The following is a 19780-nucleotide window of genomic DNA, read 5'->3' on the forward strand; positions in this document are numbered from 1 at the left end:
ATGTCCATGGAAAACTGTGTGACAAGAAAACTGTTTTCACAGGTGCAATGTTTCACATCCAAATATTTGCCATTACCTTATTGGTTGTTCTCTAGGTATCTGTGTTGAATTGATGACTTAACACATTTGCCATTCCTGCATTTTGCTAAACAGCTCTATTAAATTGTCTGGCTGTGAGCACTCCTGTTTTACGGTCCACCATTGAAATGAAGAGTATTGCGTTTGTTTTACTGGTTCTGGCTGTGGGTATGCAGATCTCTCTTTTTATGTATTATGTCAGTTGTTAGTTTCTACCAACACTGACCTGTAGCATTACTTAGCCATGGTCTTTCACTAATATGATACCTACCATCAATATCAGTCAAAAGAAATCAAAGTAAATTTGAAAAAAAAAAAAGACTGATGTGGTTTGATTTTTTTGGTTAATTAGTGTACCTTGAGAAGAATTCAATGTTTAATTCTTATTATTATTGTTATTATGAAGCTGGCAGCACAGCTGATGATAAAATCATTGGTGGTTATGAATGCACACCGAATTCCAAACCCTGGCAAGTTTACCTGACTTATGATGAAGGGGAACGCTGGTGTGGAGCATCTTTGATTAATGAAAGATGGGTTGTATCTGCTGCTCACTGCTACATCCCGTGAGTATATAACTCTATATTTCGTTTATCTTTTTTTTCTTCTTCTTTTTTTTTTTGACAGTATAAATCTAAATCACCATCAGACTTTAGTTTGTAGTTTAGACATGTTCCCTTTAGACAGCTTGTATAAGGACTAATATTAAGCAGTCATGCATTCATTAAAAGTAAGCTTTTTCTGATCCAAATGTATGTACTAAAATGTAATGGTGTAAAATGTAACAGCAGCAGAATCTTTTTAGAATAAAAGAAAACATTGATATAAGTATTGATTATCAAATAGGCCTCCTCGTCTGGCTGTCCACCTGGGAGAGCACAATGTGTATGTTGAAGAAGGTACAGAGCAGCGCATCTGGGCAGAGAAGGTAATACCTCACCCGGACTATAATGATATGACATATGACAACGATTTCATGCTCATCAAGCTGAGTGAACCTGCCATCTTCAACGATTATGTGCAACCTATTTCTCTGCCGACCAGCTGCTCTTTTGCAGGGGAGCAATGCTTGGTTTCTGGATGGGGCAATCAGATCAACACTGGAGGTGAAATGGCTGATTAATGACAATTCGATACTTTAGATATGTACAGTCAATATTAAATAGATATTTAAAAGTTGCAAAAGAAAATTTTAACATTGTTTATATATTCTTTTTCCAGTTGATTATGCTGCTGTGCTGCAGTGTTTGGATTTGCCTGTACTTTCAAGGTCACAGTGTGAGGGTGCATATGGATGGCAAATAACTGATAACATGTTCTGTGCTGGATTCTTAGAGGGAGGCAAAGACTCATGTCAGGTACAGTCACAGGAAACAGTGAAGGGCACAAAACGTTTCTCTTCCTTTTAATGTGTTTTCAAATGGATTCTAATGATAACCACTCTACACCCCTCCAATTTTGTCTCTCAGGGTGATTCTGGTGGCCCTGTGGTGTGCAATGGGGAACTGCGAGGAGTTGTTTCCTGGGGCTATGGCTGTGCTGATGCAGGCTTTCCTGGGGTTTATACTGAGGTTTGCCGCTACGGTGACTGGATCGTCGACATCATGGGCAACAACTAACTGTTTGTTTAACCTGTTTGGCCTGAAAATATTCCTGAAATATATGTAATTAAATTCAATTGCAAACAAATATGAATGTTTCTCTTTTATATTATATGGACTGTATGTTTTTAATGGTTTATCAATTACAGTTGCTCCCAACCCATCATGTAACACTGTGCTGACTTGCAAAGATTTTTACACAGCAACCTTAATTCATGTTTTGAATGGGACCATATAGAAACAAATGGTAACACTTTTCATTACAGTGCTAATGTTAAACATATAACATTTTATTATGATTAATTGTCATAGTAATAACTACTCAGTATAACAATTTTAAAACATATTATCCAGGGATGGGAACTTTCCAAACCAATAACAGTTCTAATGTCAGCTATAGGGATATTCTGCAAAAAGTATTATGATAAATTATTTTAAAAGTTTCATAATTTCAAGTGTTATGAAGGTTCCTTTTGAAAACAATTTCTGTTAAAAAAAGAGAACAAAGCATATTACAGTAGGACCACAAAAAGCACATACTAATTTATTTAAAACAATACTAAAAGGTATGAATTGCATGATTTTGTCCCCCATTATTTTTATTATTAGTGGGTGATAACAGCTAAAACAAACAAACAAACAAAAACTTTTTTCTCACCCATACCTATCACATTTCATATGTGATAGGTATGGGTGAGGTATATTTCAGAAGATATCGGTTTAACCACTGGAGTCTTATAGATAACTTTTATGCTAACTTCGTTTTAATTTTGTAGCTTCAAAATTTTGGCACAAATTTTGTATTTTATTGATTCTGAATGTGTTGGAAAAACCAGCAAGAGACGGTCTAAACATTGTGTTAATTTATAGAGAGAAATGCACATTCGGGTTGAGCAAACAGATGATGTTCTCTGGATCAATGATAGTCAGAGTGATTGCCATATAGCTGATGCCTTTGACCCTGTCATGATGATATTTGGCTCGTTTTCCCATTAATCTATTAAATTATTATTAGACTATTATTATTATCAAATTAATATAACAAATAATTTGCCCGTAGACACAAAGACACGCGTTTGAAGAAACACTCTTTATTATATTAAGTACAGATGGCAGAAAAGGTGTACATTGGCATATATGACGCACTGATACAGAGGCGTGCGGTCTCGTAGAACACGTGCATCTAAGGATCTCACACTTTGTTTCTGCCTTCCAATTTTTATTTTTTATGAGAGCTGCAAATGACCTCAGACATCTCAGCTCAGGAGGTGCTTTTGAGTTCAGTTCACCTTATTTCCACAGATCTTTTTTGTTTTTTAAATAAATTATTTAATATTCAATGCAAAATAACTAAAGCAAGAATATTCACTAGTCCGAGGTTTACGATGTAATTAGATATATATATCGTGAAGGAGGGAACAAAACGTATTTATTCACACACATTATATATTTTCCTAGATAATGAAATACCTGACGGGTAGAGAATGCACAGATGAAGCTTCTTTGCCAGAGAGGTGTTCACAAATGTTGTAAAACCATCTTTCAAAAAGTTGAACAACACATTTTAAATGCACTTATTTTTTTCCAGTTTCATTTGAACTTAGTTAAAATAAATAAAGAAAAACTAAAGTTAAAAGTTTGATATCAAGGTGTCTTGCTTTACTGTGTAAGCTTAACCCTAACCTAAAATTATCCCATAGGACCACCAAGCGTCCAACCAGCGGTAATAGGCTACCAGTGTTTGTCGTTTTCCTGCTGAGTTTTTTTTTTCTTTGGACCAGTCGAAGTCAAGTATCGAATTCAAGGTATCGATATCAGAATTTTTTTTTAAGGATACCCAGCCCTAATCTCAACACTCCACTCTCATATAGGTGACCAAGTGAAGTAACCCCCCTCACAGTCCACTCTGACCATCAGAAAGGGGACTATAAATACATAATTTTGGGTTCAGCCATGTGCTTGAGGCAACATTTAAATAAATGTCCAAATTAAACACTCTGAACACTTTTGTCCATACCGAATGCAAATGTGAGTACAGGGTGTAACTTAACTTCTCTGGTTAGTTTGATAGAAAGGCTTTGTCATGATGAAATAGGGGCAAGAACTTCCTGTTTAATAGAAAACCAGAGAGGGGCTCTCTCAGGTTGAAGCGACCAATGAGCCAAATGTCTGAGACCGAACGCATAATAATAAAACAAAATTTTAGATAGTCCTAGCCCACCTTTGTCAATCAGCCTATTGATGAGGGTTAGGGTTATCACTAGGTAACCATATTGATTGGGTTACCTATTGGTGGTGGCCATGGGGTTCGAACCAGCAACCTTCTGATTAACAGCCCTGTGCTTTAGCCACTATGCCACCACCACTCCATAGAATAGGGGTGAATAATTCTGTGGTGGTAAGGCATAGATCTAGTGGGGTCGGAGACGAATAATAAAATATAATCTGCATAAAGAAAAGGTTTATGTGCCACACCTCCCACCATCACCCCAAGAAAACTAATCCGCCTATCTTAGCATGGCAGCAGACAGAACAATAATGGGGAAATAGGACAACCCTGCCGGGTGCCCCATCCAGAGTAAAATAATCTGAAATTAATCAATTTGTCTGTACCGCCGCTACCAGGTGTCTATAAAGTAACTTAATCCATCCAATAAACGTATTCCCAAACCCGTACATTTCCAAAATCTTAAAATGATAATCCCATTCTACCATATCCAATGCCTTCCGGCTTCAAGTGAGTGAAGCTGACGGCAGTGACCAGAGTCTGATCATTCGCCACTGACCACATTATATTTATGAAACGCATAATGTTATCAGAAGCACTATGGCCCGAATAAACCCCACCTGATCTATATGCATAAGAGATGTCATAACTTAATTGGTTAGCCAAAATTTTTGACAATATGTCTTGCTTGATCAGGGAAATTGGACGGTAACTCTTACATTCCCTATATCTTTGTCCTTTTTAAGAATCGGACTAATCCGGGCTTGTGTCATGGTTGGAGGAAGCTTTCCATTCTTTAATGATTCCATATAAACTTCTAGTGAAAGTGGAGCCAATTCTGTAGCATAAGAGCTAAGCCATCTGGCCCCGGAGCCTTACCTGTAGGCAAGTCCTCAATTACCTCGCCAAGCTCCTCCAAGGTTATCTTAGAATCAAGAGAATTTTTTTTGCTCATTCGTCAGTTTAGGGAATTCCAATGGTTCTAAAGGAAAGTTTCTAATATTTTCATCAGTAGATGAAGGGACCACCCCGAACTATAGGGATCAAGATAGAATTCTTTAAAAGCATTATTAAGATCAATGGCTGAGGTAAATATTTCACCACCAGCAGATTTCACTGAGTTATAAATCTAGCCAGAAGTTTTCCTAATTTGTCCCCTGACTCAAAGTATGACTGTCTTGCCCTGAATAGCCAAAACCCCACCTTCCATTACAAAATATTATTATATCTGTATTTCAATCGGGTCAATTCTCTGAGGCCATCAGACAACATGTGGCACTTCAGCTCTGCCTCAGCACTTTTAATATTCCCTTCCAACTCCTTCGTGGTTCTCGTGGTTTGGATATTTTTGTGAATGAGGCATACTGTATGTCCAGGCCCCTAAGAACCGTTTTAAGTGCCTCCCAATTCAAGCCCACAGAGGACCCTGAGGACCCTTGGTCCCTTGGTCTCCATATAAACATTTATTTCAGCCTTTAACATTTGTTGGAATTCAGGATTTTGCAAAAGGGATACATTAAAGCAGCAACTATATGATTTCCTTCTCTCTATATGTGGCAACACCTCTAAACTCACCAGGGCGTGATCTGAGACTAAAATGTTTCCAATTGAGCAATCAACACCAGATGAAATAAAGGACTTCTCTAGAATAAATCTTGATGAAAAAAATTTATAGTCCCTACCAGATGGGTTCAAAAGTCTCCAAATATCTGTAAGACCATGATTTTACACATCCTGTGAAGCATCAATGTTGATCTAGGGGGCTTACACACTCTGCTTCACTATTATCAAGGACTGAGTCCATCAAAAGATTAAAGTCTCCTCCCAGTATTATATCATGAGGGGTGCCAGCTGCTTGCAACATCCCTTCAAGATCTATATAAGAGGGTAACAACAATAGGTGCGTAAATATTAGCCAAAATATGACTTTGACCCTGAATTTCTGTTAAAACAATAATGACTCTTTTTTGACCATGAACAATGGAACTGTCTCACCTCCTTTTTGGTCTTAGGTCTCAGGCAAGCTGCAATCACTGCGGTTTTATCAATTTGGGGCCGCACCTGCCAGTGAGCCAAGTGGAAGGCTAATACCGTTCTTTCACTTGCCCAATTGCACACTTCTTTGGGTTTGCCATGAGTCCCACTCATCTCAATGACCTCTGGACAGCACTCAGGTGCTTCAAGTTCTGCTGCCAATAATTGCTGTAAATAATTATATCATCCAGCAGTGTAAACAGTGTGTAGTCTGAGGATTTGGTACATGAGCCGCTGAAACGTAGCCAGGGCCCCAAACAAACCGAAAGGAAGCATCACAAATTGGTGTAATCCAAACGTTTATGGAAACTGCTGTCTTTTCATGGAACATGGGAGTTAAGGGTATCTGACAATATCCCTTTTTTAAATCCAGTGTCAAATAAAAGCGAGCCGCACCTAACCCATCGAGCAGTTCATCAATCTGAGGCATTGGGTGGGTACACAACAGATTTAGACACTACTTTGACTTTTCTATATTCCACACAGATCCTACTATTGACACACCCGTGGCAGCAGATTCACCAGCCTGTGGGGGAGAAAGGAGAGGGTTAGGGAAAACTGGAAGGTTGAACGGGAACAACAGGGAATTGGTTTTGGGGTAAGAATTCCCTATTTCTGAGGAATAGGAACAGGTTGAGGGGAAGGAGAGGGGTAGGAGGAGAGAGAGAGAGAGAGTGAGAGAGAAGAAGAGGTCTCCTCAGAACCCAAATACCCCACCATACGGTCCTCAGCCAGCTGGATCGCCTCATCCAGCAACATTAGGCGGTGGCACTGGACCCATTCCTTTGTTCCTTTCGGTAGCTGGGCGATGAACTGCTTCAGCACCACAAGATCGAGCACTCCCTCTGTGTCACATTCTTCAGCCAGCTGCCACCTTCGGCAGGTGTCATGGTAGACTGGCCATGGTATAATAATTTTCACACCAGTGTGGTGTTCAAGTTCAAACCGACTAACACTGGTATTACCACTGGTTGGACGCTAGGTGGTACTATGGGGTAATTTTCATTAATTTCAGAATTCAGCTTGATTTCAAAAGTGCCATTAAAATTGTGTTGTTCAACTGTTTGAAAGATGGCTCTTCAACAGTTGTGAAGGGCAACAAAAAACCTACTTCATCCATGTATTCTCTACCGGTCACAATATTTTTCACAATTTGTTCACGGTATTTTTATAAAAATATAAATAACTTATAGATAAACTCAGCAAAAAATAAATGTCCCTTTTTCAGGACACTGTAGTTTAAAGATAATTTTGTAAAAATCAAATTAAATGTACAGATCTTTATTGTAAAGGGTTTAAACAGTGTTTTCCGTGCTTGTTCAATTAACTTTTTTCAATTAATGAACATGCACCTGTGGAATGGTCATTAAGACACAAACAGCTTACAGATTGAAGGCAATTAAGGTGACAGTTATAAAAACTGATGACACTAAAGAGACCTTTCTACTGACTCTGAAAACACCAAAAGAAATATACTCAGGGTCCCTGTGCTTCTGCGTGAACATGTGCTGTGAGACACCTAAGACAGCACTACAGGGAGACTGGAAGGACAGCTGATCGTCCTTGCAGTGGCAGGCCACGTGTAACAACACCTGCACAGGATCGGTACATCCAAATATCACATCTGCGACAGGATGGCAACAACAAAAGTCCGAGTTACACCAGGTGCTCTCCATCAGTGCTCAGTCTGTCAGCAATAGGCTGAGAGGCTGGACTGAGGGCTTGTAGGCCTGTTGTAAGGCAGGTCCTTACTAAACATCACCGGCAACAACGTCACCTATGAGCACAAACCCACCTTCGCTGGACCAGACAGGACTGGCAAAAAGTGCTCTTCACTGACGAGTCACGGTTTTGTCTCCCCAGAGGTGATGGTCGGACTCGCTTTTACCATCGAAGTAATGAGCATTACACCGAGGCCTGTACTCTGTAGCGGGATCGATTTGGAGGTGGAGTGTCCGTCTTGGTCTGGGTGATGTGTCACAGCATCATCAGACTGAGCTTGTTGTCATTGCAGGCAATCTCAACGCTGTGCATTACAGGGAAAACATCATCCTCCCTCATGTGTTACCCTTCCTGCAGGCTCATCCTGACAGCATGACAATGCCACCAGCCATACTGCTCATTCTGTGCATGATTTCCTGCAAGCCAGGAATGTCAGTGTTCTGCCATGGCCAGCGAAGAGCCCGGATCACAGTCCCATTGAGCATGTCTGGGGTCCTGTTGGATCGGAGGGTGAGGGCTAGGGCCACTAATATATACTCAAGCATCTTTAGTGAGCCTCTTAGACAGCAAAGAGAGTGAGAGACTATTCAGTGCAGCATCTCATATTTTTGATGAGAAGAGGAACTGTCTCTCCTGCCAGAACTGAGCAACTTTTGATCTTGAAGAGAAACCTGCCACATTTACTTAAATAGAAAGCAGTCATTACCCCATAATGTTAACGAACATTACCCCATAGTATCACCTAGTGTCCAACCAGCGTTAATACCGGTGTTCTTCGTTTGACCAAGACTTTTCTCATCGACTAATGTTTGGTCGACTATCAGGGGGCAGCCCTACTTCTGACCCACTGGAATTGTGATATAGTCAATTGAAAGTGAAACAATCTGTCTGTAAACAATTGTTGGAAAAATTACACATGTCATGCACAATGTAGATTGTGCATGCTGGGGGCGGAGGGTCCACGTCCAGTGTGCCGGGACTGTTGAAGTGTGGCGGCAGAGTGCTGTGAGAACGGCATTTGCGGACCAGGTGACCCAGAGACAAAGGAAATTGAGAATGTGGGTACGGGGTGCGGCAAATGAAATAAATTCAACAAAGGATTCTCCTCCCGGCCCTCCACCGGGGATGGAGCAGTCTGCTTACCTGCTCCGGAGCTAACGTCTTGGTCCCTGGGTCGATCGCCTCAGGAGCGCCTGGGAGCCTTACGGGTCCTCGAGGGGGTCCGTGAGGCAGGGGGGCGTCGACTTTCTGCAGGGTGCTCGACGTGTGGGCTGAGAGCTGAGCCCGGGTTGAGGCGGACCAGCTTGGCATTTCTTCGCCGCAGGAGGACGCCCTCGGTGAGCAGACGGGGCATGGCCCACAGCGGCAGGCATGTGGTGGGGCAGAATATGTGAAATAGCCTCCATCTGTTTCCTCACCGCGGAGAAATGCTGGGTGAAGTCCTCGATGGTGTCGCCGAAGAGGCCAAACTGGGAGACAGGGGCGTTGAGGAAGCACACTTTGTCGGCCTCACGCATCTCGACCAAGTTCAGCCACAGATGACGTTCCTGGACTACGAGAGTGGCCATCGCTTGCCCGAGTGACTGCGCTGTGACCTTCGTGGCTCTAAGGGCGAGGTCGGTCGCTGAGCGCAGTTCCTGCAGATCTTTAAGTGCGTTGGCCTGGTGGACTTGCAGGAGGGCCATGGCATGCAGGGTGGAAGCGGTGTGTCTGGCGGCACTGTAGGCTTTGGCCATCAGTGACGATGTTGTCCTACTGGCCTTGGAGGGGAGTACAGGGCAACCCCGCCAGGTGGTAGGGTTTTCGGGGCATAGGTGAAGTGCAACAGCCCTATCCACCTGAGGAATCGCCATGTACCCGTGGGCCGCTCCGCCGTCGAGGGTAGCGAGAGGCTTTGCGAATGAGCGAATGGCTTTGTGACATGTGGAGAGCGGTGTCCTCCATGCAGACGTCAGCTCATCATGCACCTCTGGGAAAAATGGGTCCGGGGGGAGCGCGGCTGTGAGCGCCGCGGAGCCCCCGGGAACCAGTCATCCAACCGTGATGGCTGTGGGGAGGACGGAGGGTTCCAGTCCAGCCCCACGCTGGCGGCAACCCGGGCAAGCATAGCGGACATCTGCGCGTCGGCCTCAGCCTGGGCATGCAGGCCCGAAGGCGGCAGCCCAGGGGAGTCCGCAGCGTCAGACACCACGCTCTCCGATGCAGTGCGATCTCATCCACCTCAAGCTCTAGTGGATAGGCAGACTGGCCGTGAGGAGAGCCGCTGTTGCCTCGAGCACGGACGGGAGTCAACGAGCGTGCCGGGGAGGCGGGTGGTCCGAGGGGGCGTGCCCGGCGGAGCTGCACCCGCCTCCATCGCCAGCCGCACCGTCCTCAATCAAGTGGTAAGTAGCAATGCGGGGGGCGGCTGGAGTGGCATGCTTTCGGTTGAAAGCAAGCCGCGACCGCAACGTTGCCATGGTCATGTTCTCGCAGTGAGAACATGAACCATCCACAAATGCTGCCTCGGTGTGATCACAACCCAGACACACGAGACAATGCCTGTGGCCGTCTGAAGCGGAGAACACTCTACTGCATCCAGAAACTAAGCAGGGGCGGAAGGGCATCTTTATAAAGACGCGTCCTGAAAAGGATGTTCAACGCCAGCTGCGTATTTGCTCTTTTAGAGGAAATAACTGTTTTTATAACTCTTTTAAGTTTCTTGCGCTGTCGAAGCGCCCAGGGGCAAACTGCACTGCCGTGCAGAGAAGGAGAAAGCAGCTGTAATACGTGGTTGAATCCAACAGGCAAGCGTCAGAGGAAAACAGGAACAGGTGTGTAACTCGCAGCTGACTGCAACACGACCATCGGCTCAGAAGAAGATTTCTGAATGAACTCGACGTATTTGCCCGCTTTTATAACCGTATGTCCGGGGCGGGGTATGCAAATACTGTCTGCCTAATTCCCATTGGCCTTTTTTCAAAGATCAGAGGCATATTCGGCACTCAAGAGCACAATGTAATGATTAAGAAGGCAAACACTGTCCAGGAGGCAAGACAAGATAAAACATTGGTAACTTCGCAGAAGAAAAAGAAGCAAGGCAAAACAAAGTTAGAAAGGCACAAATTTATGATGATCAGAAAAATACACACAAAATACAAAGCACAAAGTAACTAAGAGTAAATGTATACCCGATTCTCCTGACCAGGCTCAAATAGAGCAACAAGTTTTGCTCTTATTAAAAGGCCACAAGCAACCTCAGCTGAAGGTACATAAATTGGATGCTGCTAAATTAGAGAAATCCCCCCAAAGCAAGTATAATGCTAAGTTAATCAAAATCAAGAGACTCTGCTTGTGCAGAAAGAAATAAAACAATTTATGCTTGAATGTAGCATACTGGAGAATCAAAGGAAAATAAAATGTTAGAGTCTCAGGGAGAGCCTTTATGTTTGGAAATGTCCTCTGTAGACAGCAGCTTTACTTCTGTGACTTATGTGACAAACCCCAATATTGTACGGAAATGCAAAGCTCCTACAAAGATAGACCAGGAATTTGCATTGAGACCACCATATTCCCAACTTACTCTTGGGTGCCAGGACTGTGGGAAGACATTCTCAGATGTGTCTGCTCTACAGCAACACATGGCATATTGGCACTCTGCTAAAAAGTTGGCCATCCAAGATGAGACGTGATGATGTGCCTAAAAAGCGAGTCAGAAGACCTAATGTCTTTGAAATTCAGGTAGCAACAGACTGGGATATGGAAACTGAGATGGGAGAGATTTTAGGAGACAAGAAAGAGCACAGACTCTCATTCCCAGCACTAAGTCCTTCTTCTCCTTTGACAGTTCCTTCTGGCTTTGTTTGAAGGAAAGGAACAAGGAGACAATGTTAAAGAAACTGTTCCTTGACTTGAGGAGCGTCCTGATAAAAATCCTTTAGATGTTTGCCAGACCCCTTCACATATGTCATCCCCAGCCTTAGTGGCCCCAAGACATCACAAAAGATTTTAATGCCGGTGAGAATGTGCTAGAGAAAGAACCCGTTACACAAATGTCTTGCTTTGAACTTAAAAATACAGTGGAGGAGGAAATTAAAGAAGAATTGCCTTTAGAGGTGAATTTTGTCACAGTTGGAGACAAAAATTAGGAGATTCATACTGCCCTGCAAAAGCAAAAGACCTTAACTCACTAGAGTGTGAAACTGAGAAAAATGACTTTAAAGTTTCTGTTTTGTCCAGACAAAAGTATTATAGGTAGGACTAGTTAGAAAATTTCACAACTAGTTGCTATACTGAAGAAATGTTTGTATGCAAAAAATCTTGAGCTCAAAATTGACCTTTGACCCTTGTTTGGCAGTTATTGTACTCTGCCTTTGTATCTTGTGCCAAAAATCAGGAGTCATGCAAAGGCAAAAGGCCGTAACTGACATATAATCAATATTTACTTGCTGTTCACCATACTTACATCCATTATAAGAACACCTAACCAAGGTCTAGTCATCATGGTATTTGTTTTAAATTATATAGAAGACCTTTGGTTGTTCCTATTTAGTGCTATAATGATCAGGATAGTGCGGCAACACTAACACAGTTAAACAGTATAACAGATAAGTTACTTTGCAGTACAGTATGTACAGTATGAATAATTACAATAAATATTTTCACAATAAAGATAATTTAATTATAATTGAATACAAAGGTATATGTATTTAAATGCAAGATATAGAGTAATAATTAATTAAACATTGGACCAATACATTAGAGATTAGAGACTGCTCATTCCAAGTTGTTTACTGCGCCCAAATATAATCTTACTGAAAGCTAATTTTTTGAGATATCAACCTAAAATTTGGAACACAACTTGTCCATAGGTATATATGACAAAGCATTCTTGAAATACAACCATTTAAGTCTGGATAGTGATTTTCATGTCTATGCGAATAAAGGGGGAGGGGTGGCAGTTAAAGGGTTAAGGGTTAAGGGCCACCAAACTGCTCAAGATGCTCAGTCAATGAACTCGACTTGGATTACTACTTTTTAATTCTGAGATAATATAGACAGAGTATACCGAAAAAAAGTTGGAATTACTTTTACTATTTAGGTTAGCCTACTTTGTACGGACGCTAGCTGTATAACTAGCTGTAAAATCTGACGTGAACACCTGTAAGAAGGAAATATGGCTCAAACACGTATGGATTGTTGTGGATACAGCAGATGACGTGCATTGCTATGGATTATATCTTCTATGGATTATATCGGATTGCATGGAAATGTAGGATGCCTCTGTATTTAATATTTGGTTTTCAGCATCTGATGTGAGGCGAGTGTCAGCGCCAACGCTACGCTTAATTTACGTGACACAGATTAAATTTAGCAAGCTCCGGCTGTCACTGACATTGACAGATCTGAACCATCGCCCTATCACATTGCTATCACAGAGTAATAATACAAACAAGCAGTCGGCAGTCTACACTTTATTTCAAAGATGTGTCGTGTGTATGTTACGCGGTTTGGTGACAATAAAAGAGCAGTAATCTTTGACAGTATGACAAAGCCAGAGTACAGTAACATCACAGCGGCACCGTAACATCTCTCTTGATGCCAGGCGAAACAAAGTCAGAACACCTTAACTCAACTTAAGCGTGCCGAACAAAGGCTAAGAGCCGTAACAACTGTTACGGCGCTCTGCTGTGGTTTCTCGTATGGTTTTGATGTTACGGTTGTCATAGCCCTTTAATTTCTCGTTAAAACAATCAAATTGACTCACAATATTTATTCACATGATAAAGGAGGTCTTGAATACCCCCAAAATGACATTAACTCATTTTTGACCAAACATGATGTTACGGCGTTTTGCCTTTGTAGGGCAGCATAGCACTCAAAAAAAATAATATTGCTAGTGTCTATCAAGAACATGAAAATGAAGTGAGCAATTGTCATCCATGCTTTCAGCCTCAACAGTCTGCAAACAATGCCGATGTAGTATTGACTCAAAATGTTGTCCACTGTATTGCTGAACAAGAGATAAAGCAAGAAGAAGGGGAGGTACTTGTACATAGAATTGGTGATCAAAAAAGGGCCATAGGAAGAAATTCTGCGATGAGGAGTATTAAAGGAGTTTGAAGGGGCAGAGGCAAAAGACCGGTTAGAAGAAGAACTAGCACAGAAAACAGAAGTAAAAACAATATTGAAACAAAAAGGGATTCAGAGGAATGCCAAGTTGTCTATCACCTCTGTGTACTCAATGATACTCCAGCGGGAAAGGACAAAGGCACTGACAAACATGGAGCGAATCCCTCTGAAACTGTACCATCATCTTCTGAGGAAACCCCAGAGGATCAGGTAGTTTTCGAATTCGATTGATGTTTCTGGGCACTGGCCAGAACAGCTGGATGAGAGTGAGGAGGGCCAGTGTAGATTTGGAGGCTGTGAGTGCACATCACGTGTGATGTCTCAAATGCTGCATGTTCCTTTGCGTTTCCCGTAACCACAACTGCTTCCTTCAGTTTCACAGTCAGGGTCCTTCATGAGGCGTACAGACTGTGGAAATGTGGTGAATTAAATCTTTTACTACTTTGCTTGTATAATTCTTGCATCAGTTTTCATTCTTAGACTCACCATGTAGCCTTCATTATCTGTTCTTGTCCAGAATCTGTAGTTGTGCAAAAAAAGCAACAATTAAACATTCTGTGTGCAATGAAGGTTATAATGTGATGAATTTTCCTTTCTTATTGACAATGAAAATGTTATGTATTTTATTGTTCTACAGTTTGTTTGGTGGAAAACACAAGATGTATTGTGCATTGCTTGCTTTTTTATTTTCTAAAAAGCAGAGCATATATTCAGAATGTGATGTTCCTTTGTTAATTTCCTTCAACTTACTGATGACTATATTCACTCCTGTTCATTGTGAATTGCAAAAGCACCTTCAGGTGATTTATTTGAAATAAAAGTCTTCTTTTCATGAACAAACATTTAACTTTTAGCATGTAGTCTCTACAACTATAATCTACACAGTTATTGTACATTAAATTGTTGTATATACAAGTATTTTATTTGCGGGCTACACATTTAACTCGATAGGGGATTGAAACATTTTATTTGTATGCTAAACAATGCATCTCAATACCTGTTCATAATGGTCAGAATAGAAAGTACAGTGGCACTTGATGCATGCTATCTCCAGCCCAGTTGCACTGTATTGGCTGAAAGGAAAGCGCAGTGTTGCCAGATTGGGTGGGGTTCCCGCCCAATTGGGCTACTTTAAGATTGGCGGGCCAAAATTTGGGCTGCATTGGAATGATTTTGGCGGGTTTTTAAAATGATTTAAAAAAAAAAAAAAAGAATTTCCATTGCCCATGCAATTAAAATAAAGTAAACGTCTCCACGCACATTCATTCAATTGAAATAGACAGAACACTGATTGACAGAAAATGTGTTTAATCTTGTTCAGAGGAGCTATGAGTTGCCACACCCACAAGTGAGTTTTGAATGTGAGCGAACTGCACGCGTTGCTCGTAAATATTTGTGATAGAAATGAGACAATGTTAACAATGACAAAGCGGTAAAAATGTAAGGGAACATATCGAAAATGGCGAAAGTACCCAGATATCAAGTGTTGGTTAATGCCAGGATTTATCTGAGGAGTTTTTCTTGGAGAAATTGCTCCTTTGTGTTTCTCCCATGATCAGGCCACTGATGCCTTTTGGCTCGAGGTTTAATGGTGTTGAGACCACAGCGGGATATATCCTGAAGTTGGCACTCATGGTGATCATAGACAGTAGTATCATAAAGTAACACGACTTAAAAGTGTAAAACATGCTATTTCTTGACTCATGGATGTGCGCACATGAACACGGAATGATTGAACACCAGCTGTGTTACGTCACGATGACAGCTGTCTAGAAACTTTCGAATTCACCTTACTTAAATTACTACAAAGATGTACAGTTTTCTTGAAATTTGGAATAAGCCATAACAGCGTACAAAGGTAGGACAGATTATATGTAAGCTTTATATGACATATTAGTAAAAAATTAAATACAAAAATGCCTATTGAATGGCAAACACATTAATTTAATCATATCACAATGGCATGTTTTCGTTATTTGGCTTCTTGAAATCTCAGGGCAGCATATTTGTTCCTTTTCTGTGCGTGGGTGTTTGTTTATAAGTGTGAATAAAGAAAAATGGGTAATGGAAAGGTTTTTGGAAACTTAATCTTTTCGTCGCCTAATTGTTTTGTCAATGTTGTAACGGCAATACTGTAGTATTATGGTTAATGTGACTTTCATTTTCATATACACTATTTGGTCGGTGTTTTTTTTATGCATTGGGGCGGGTTTTGAGCAATCATTGGGCTGGAAAATGCCGAACGAATCTGGCAACACTGAAAGCGGGTTACTGACTACACGTTTGCGCCCCCTTCATTTTTATGTGTATGTCTTCCTTCCAGAAAAGGATTATTCTCTCTCAGGTAAGAATTCTAAAGAGTGGAATTGTTTTTTTATGTTTGATTTGAGTGTCCGAAAAAAATAAACATTTGTCTTATCTTTTTTTGTCTTTGTTTGAAGATTTAGTCAGCGAACTTGGTTGCTAGTCTGCACCAAGTTTAACCTCGAACTCTCTCAAAGATAATAGCGGCTCAATGAAAAGAAAGAGCTAGATATTAATTTTGATGCTGGTATCAGTCTTGTTTTACAGCACTAAAGTTGTGTAACTAATGTTTGAATTTGCCTGTTATTTTTTTTTAGCATTGAATTGGTTTGTTGCAGCTTAAGGCCCCATCAGGCCTCGTTAGCCTGTAGCATGAAGCTTAGCTCAGTTAGTGCAAACAAACGGTAGGCGGCTCTACAACGCGATTTCTTTCCCTAACATACTTTCCTGATGCTAAACGCCTTTGTTTTATATTATGGACAAATATTTTGGGCTGTTGGGACGAAGTTCATTGCATTGTTAAAATGATAGCTTAATATAGCTTGTTTAAGGTGGTCAGCTATTGTGTTATAAAGACTCAAACTTGATTGGAAATTCAGATGTACGTTCTTGACTGCAGGAACAGTCCATCTATTTCGTCATTGTATTAATTTAGTTAAGTGACACTTTGTAAAGGTGTGACAGGACATTATGATGCTAATAGCTGTCTTTTATAATTTCTTTATTACAGTTGGCTATATAGTAAACCCATCTGGTTTATTCTGAATCCTTTAAAATGGACTCTGACATTCTGAAGATAGAGGAAATAGTAATGGGAGGTGGAGAGGATGCTGCCCCTGCTGAATTGGTCCCTGAGAAGACGGAGAATACCTACACCACCATCATTATTCAGAATCCCCCACCACCTCCTATCATTCAATCATGTGAGTTTGAAAGCAAAACATTTACTTTATACTGGATTCAGTTGTGGACATGCATCCAATTACAGGAACCTGTGCTAAAATGTACATTTACTTTATGTGCATACAAACTTTTTACTTTCTTAACAGGTAAAATTCAAAGTGGCATCAATAAGCTAATAATTTTGTAACATGTTACCTAGCATTTGTAATCAAAGTTGGGATAGAATTATAATGTCACATTACAAAGCTATTTTCCTGAAAAAGATGTGGAATCTGTAGTTACGGGTTACACATTTAAAGAGCCTACTTTGTTAGAATACAAACCTAATAAGTAGTTTGAGTTTTTTTTCCACCGTCTAAACACTGTCATTGAAAGCCTTTCTGATGTTTGTCTTCTGTTTTACATTTTGATTTTTCACACATGTCTGTTTATACTTCATAATTCATGTTTTAAAAGGGTTGTCTTCTATCTCTGTACTTAGACCAGCATGAAAGCCTGCAGTGTTTCCAATGTTTTATCACTTTCTGCAATTCAAAAGCCAAGGAAAGGCACATGAAGAAGAGTCATCGGGAAGAGTACAAACAGCAACTGCAGCAGGTTGGCATTCAGCTTGGGCACTGCACCCCTAAACAAACTTTTTGTGTTTGTGTGGATAAAACAGATTTGATCTGAATGCTGTTGATAGTAATGCAGCTTTTGCTTTTTATGCTTTTGCGTTATCAGTGTTTTTACCATTACTTTGATAATTATCATTTTGATGATAATATTCAGTAGTGTTTAAAGGATTAGTTCACTCAAACATTAAGAAAGTCTTACACATCTTAGATGGCTTGAGAGAATTTTCGTTTTTGGGGGAAATTAACTAATTATTCTAATTCCAAAAATTAAAACAGAAAATGCCTAGCAGGGGCTTTGAAGTGATGATAACAAACTAATCAGTGAATCAATTTTTTTTTTTTTTTTTACTAGTTGATTGAAGTGAGCTTCAGAATGAGCGACTTGTTAAATGAGTGAACAGAGTAATACAAACCATGAATTCTCTAATTGATAGCTGCCTGAAGTAATTTACAGTCTTGCTGATCTTCATATAGGAGGCAAATGTATATTCACATACCTGTTGCCCTTGCATTAACAGTGCGATACGCTGTTCACTTGCTATGTGTGTGACCGTGACTTCCCCTCCTCTGAGGAGCTGACACAGCATCAGTCTACCCACAACAAGGAGGACAAACCCTTCAAATGTGCACACTGTCAAGAATGCTTCCGCACATTTTCCGAGGTAAGAGAATTTTGACATGAAATGGAAGTTAAGATGTTAATTTTGTTTAATATTTGAATTATGAAAATTCCCGATTGCATGAGAGAGAGAAAAATACAGATTTAGTTTTTGATGACCATTTTATGTATAAAGTATCTTAAATGTCCCATAAAATATATTTTGTAATCATGTACAATTGTTTTTGCTTTATTACTAAATAATGGCAATAGACCGTTAAATAAAAATAAATTGGTAAATGTGTTCAGTGTTTGACAGCTTGGTAAAGAACAAAAAACAAATGAGTTGGTTCTATGACCTGTAACTTGGATTTTGCATTACTTGCGTAAATGTCTTAAATCTGTAGTAGTCTATTTCTAACATTTCAATGTTGGTCTCTCCACAAGTTGACAACACATCGACGGCAGGTATGTCCCGAACGTCAGTTTTTGTGCAAAGATTGCAATGAGACGTTTCGAAGTCCTGGACTTTTGCGTAACCATCGTATGACCCAGCACCCTGTCCGTCCGGATGGAGAGGGTGCAGATGATTCCACCAAGACCTACCGATGTGTTAAATGTGGTAAGGGTTTTGAAGAAGAGACGGAGCTCTTGCAGCACCAAGAGAACCATGCAGGGGACCAGCACTGCAACGGAAGCTCCACTGTAAAACGCAGAGGGAGAGCCCCGAGAGCTGAGAGTGCAGCTGCTGGTGAAAAGAAACTAAAGATAAAGGAGGAAGACGCAGAAAAAACAGGGGCAACCAACCATTCAGAAGGCGAAACAAAGGTGAAGACCGGAGGAAGACGAGGCCGGCAACCCAAATCTGCTCTGGAGTCCAAGGCAGAACATGATGGAAAGAAACCAAAGGCTGTTCCAGAGCCATCTCGGCAGATCCCTTGCACTGAATGTGACCTCACTTTCCACGCCCTGGCACAACTCCGGGCACATAAGAAAGAGAAGCATGTGCAGCGGAAGCCTCACCCTTGTGGAGAATGCGAGGAGAGTTTTAACCGTCCAGAGCAGCTGAAGGCCCACATGGCTAGGGCCCACAGTGCTGGTCGGTATATGTGCCCCACATGTGGAAAAAGCTTTGGTAGAGAGAGTAACCTAAAGGCTCATCAACAGACCCATGAAAAAGAAGAGAAGCCAGCTGGTCAGGGAAAGAGATAATTCAGTATGGGAGAATGATTTGTGAGGTGTATGTTAACTGAAGAAGGATTCAAGTTTTTAAAAAGTTGTGTATAGAAATGTAGGTGGGGTAAGGGTTTGCTTTAGATTTGAAGAATCTTGTGATGGGTTGTAATGTTACATGAAAACTGGAAACCCAAAGGGTTGTGAATTAATGATTCAGAAATGTTTTTGCTGCCTCATTTTATCATGACTTCTGTACATATTTCAGCATGGTGAGAAAAGGAAGTCACGCCACAACTGATCAAAATCAGTAGGATAATTATGTTGTAACTAATATGATCATAAGAAACCCAACAAAAAGTCTTTTTAGATCATTGAAGACTTTATATCTTTTTGTTTTCTTTTTTTTTTT

At 40.9% G+C, this 19780-nt stretch overlaps 2 protein-coding genes across 2 annotated transcripts; both read left to right on the forward strand.

Annotated features, from left to right (window-relative positions):
- Nucleotides 1-82: 82 nt before the first annotated feature.
- Nucleotides 83-1767, forward strand: LOC127657894 (trypsin-like). The gene is made up of 5 exons (XM_052146865.1): nucleotides 83-246; nucleotides 485-644; nucleotides 925-1184; nucleotides 1300-1436; nucleotides 1548-1767. The coding sequence occupies exons 1-5, from the start codon at nucleotides 207-209 to the stop codon at nucleotides 1695-1697; spliced, it is 747 nt and encodes a 248-aa protein (XP_052002825.1). The 5' UTR covers nucleotides 83-206; the 3' UTR covers nucleotides 1698-1767.
- Nucleotides 1768-15965: 14198 nt separating this feature from the next.
- znf576.2 (zinc finger protein 576, tandem duplicate 2) lies at nucleotides 15966-19780 on the forward strand. The gene is made up of 5 exons (XM_052146857.1): nucleotides 15966-16117; nucleotides 16808-17000; nucleotides 17462-17577; nucleotides 18116-18259; nucleotides 18643-19780. Exons 2-5 carry the CDS (start codon nucleotides 16853-16855, stop codon nucleotides 19405-19407), a joined length of 1173 nt encoding a protein of 390 aa, XP_052002817.1. The 5' UTR covers nucleotides 15966-16117; nucleotides 16808-16852; the 3' UTR covers nucleotides 19408-19780.

This window comes from Xyrauchen texanus, chromosome 17 (genome assembly GCF_025860055.1).
Source record: "Xyrauchen texanus isolate HMW12.3.18 chromosome 17, RBS_HiC_50CHRs, whole genome shotgun sequence".
Taxonomy (NCBI): Eukaryota; Metazoa; Chordata; class Actinopteri; order Cypriniformes; family Catostomidae; genus Xyrauchen; species Xyrauchen texanus.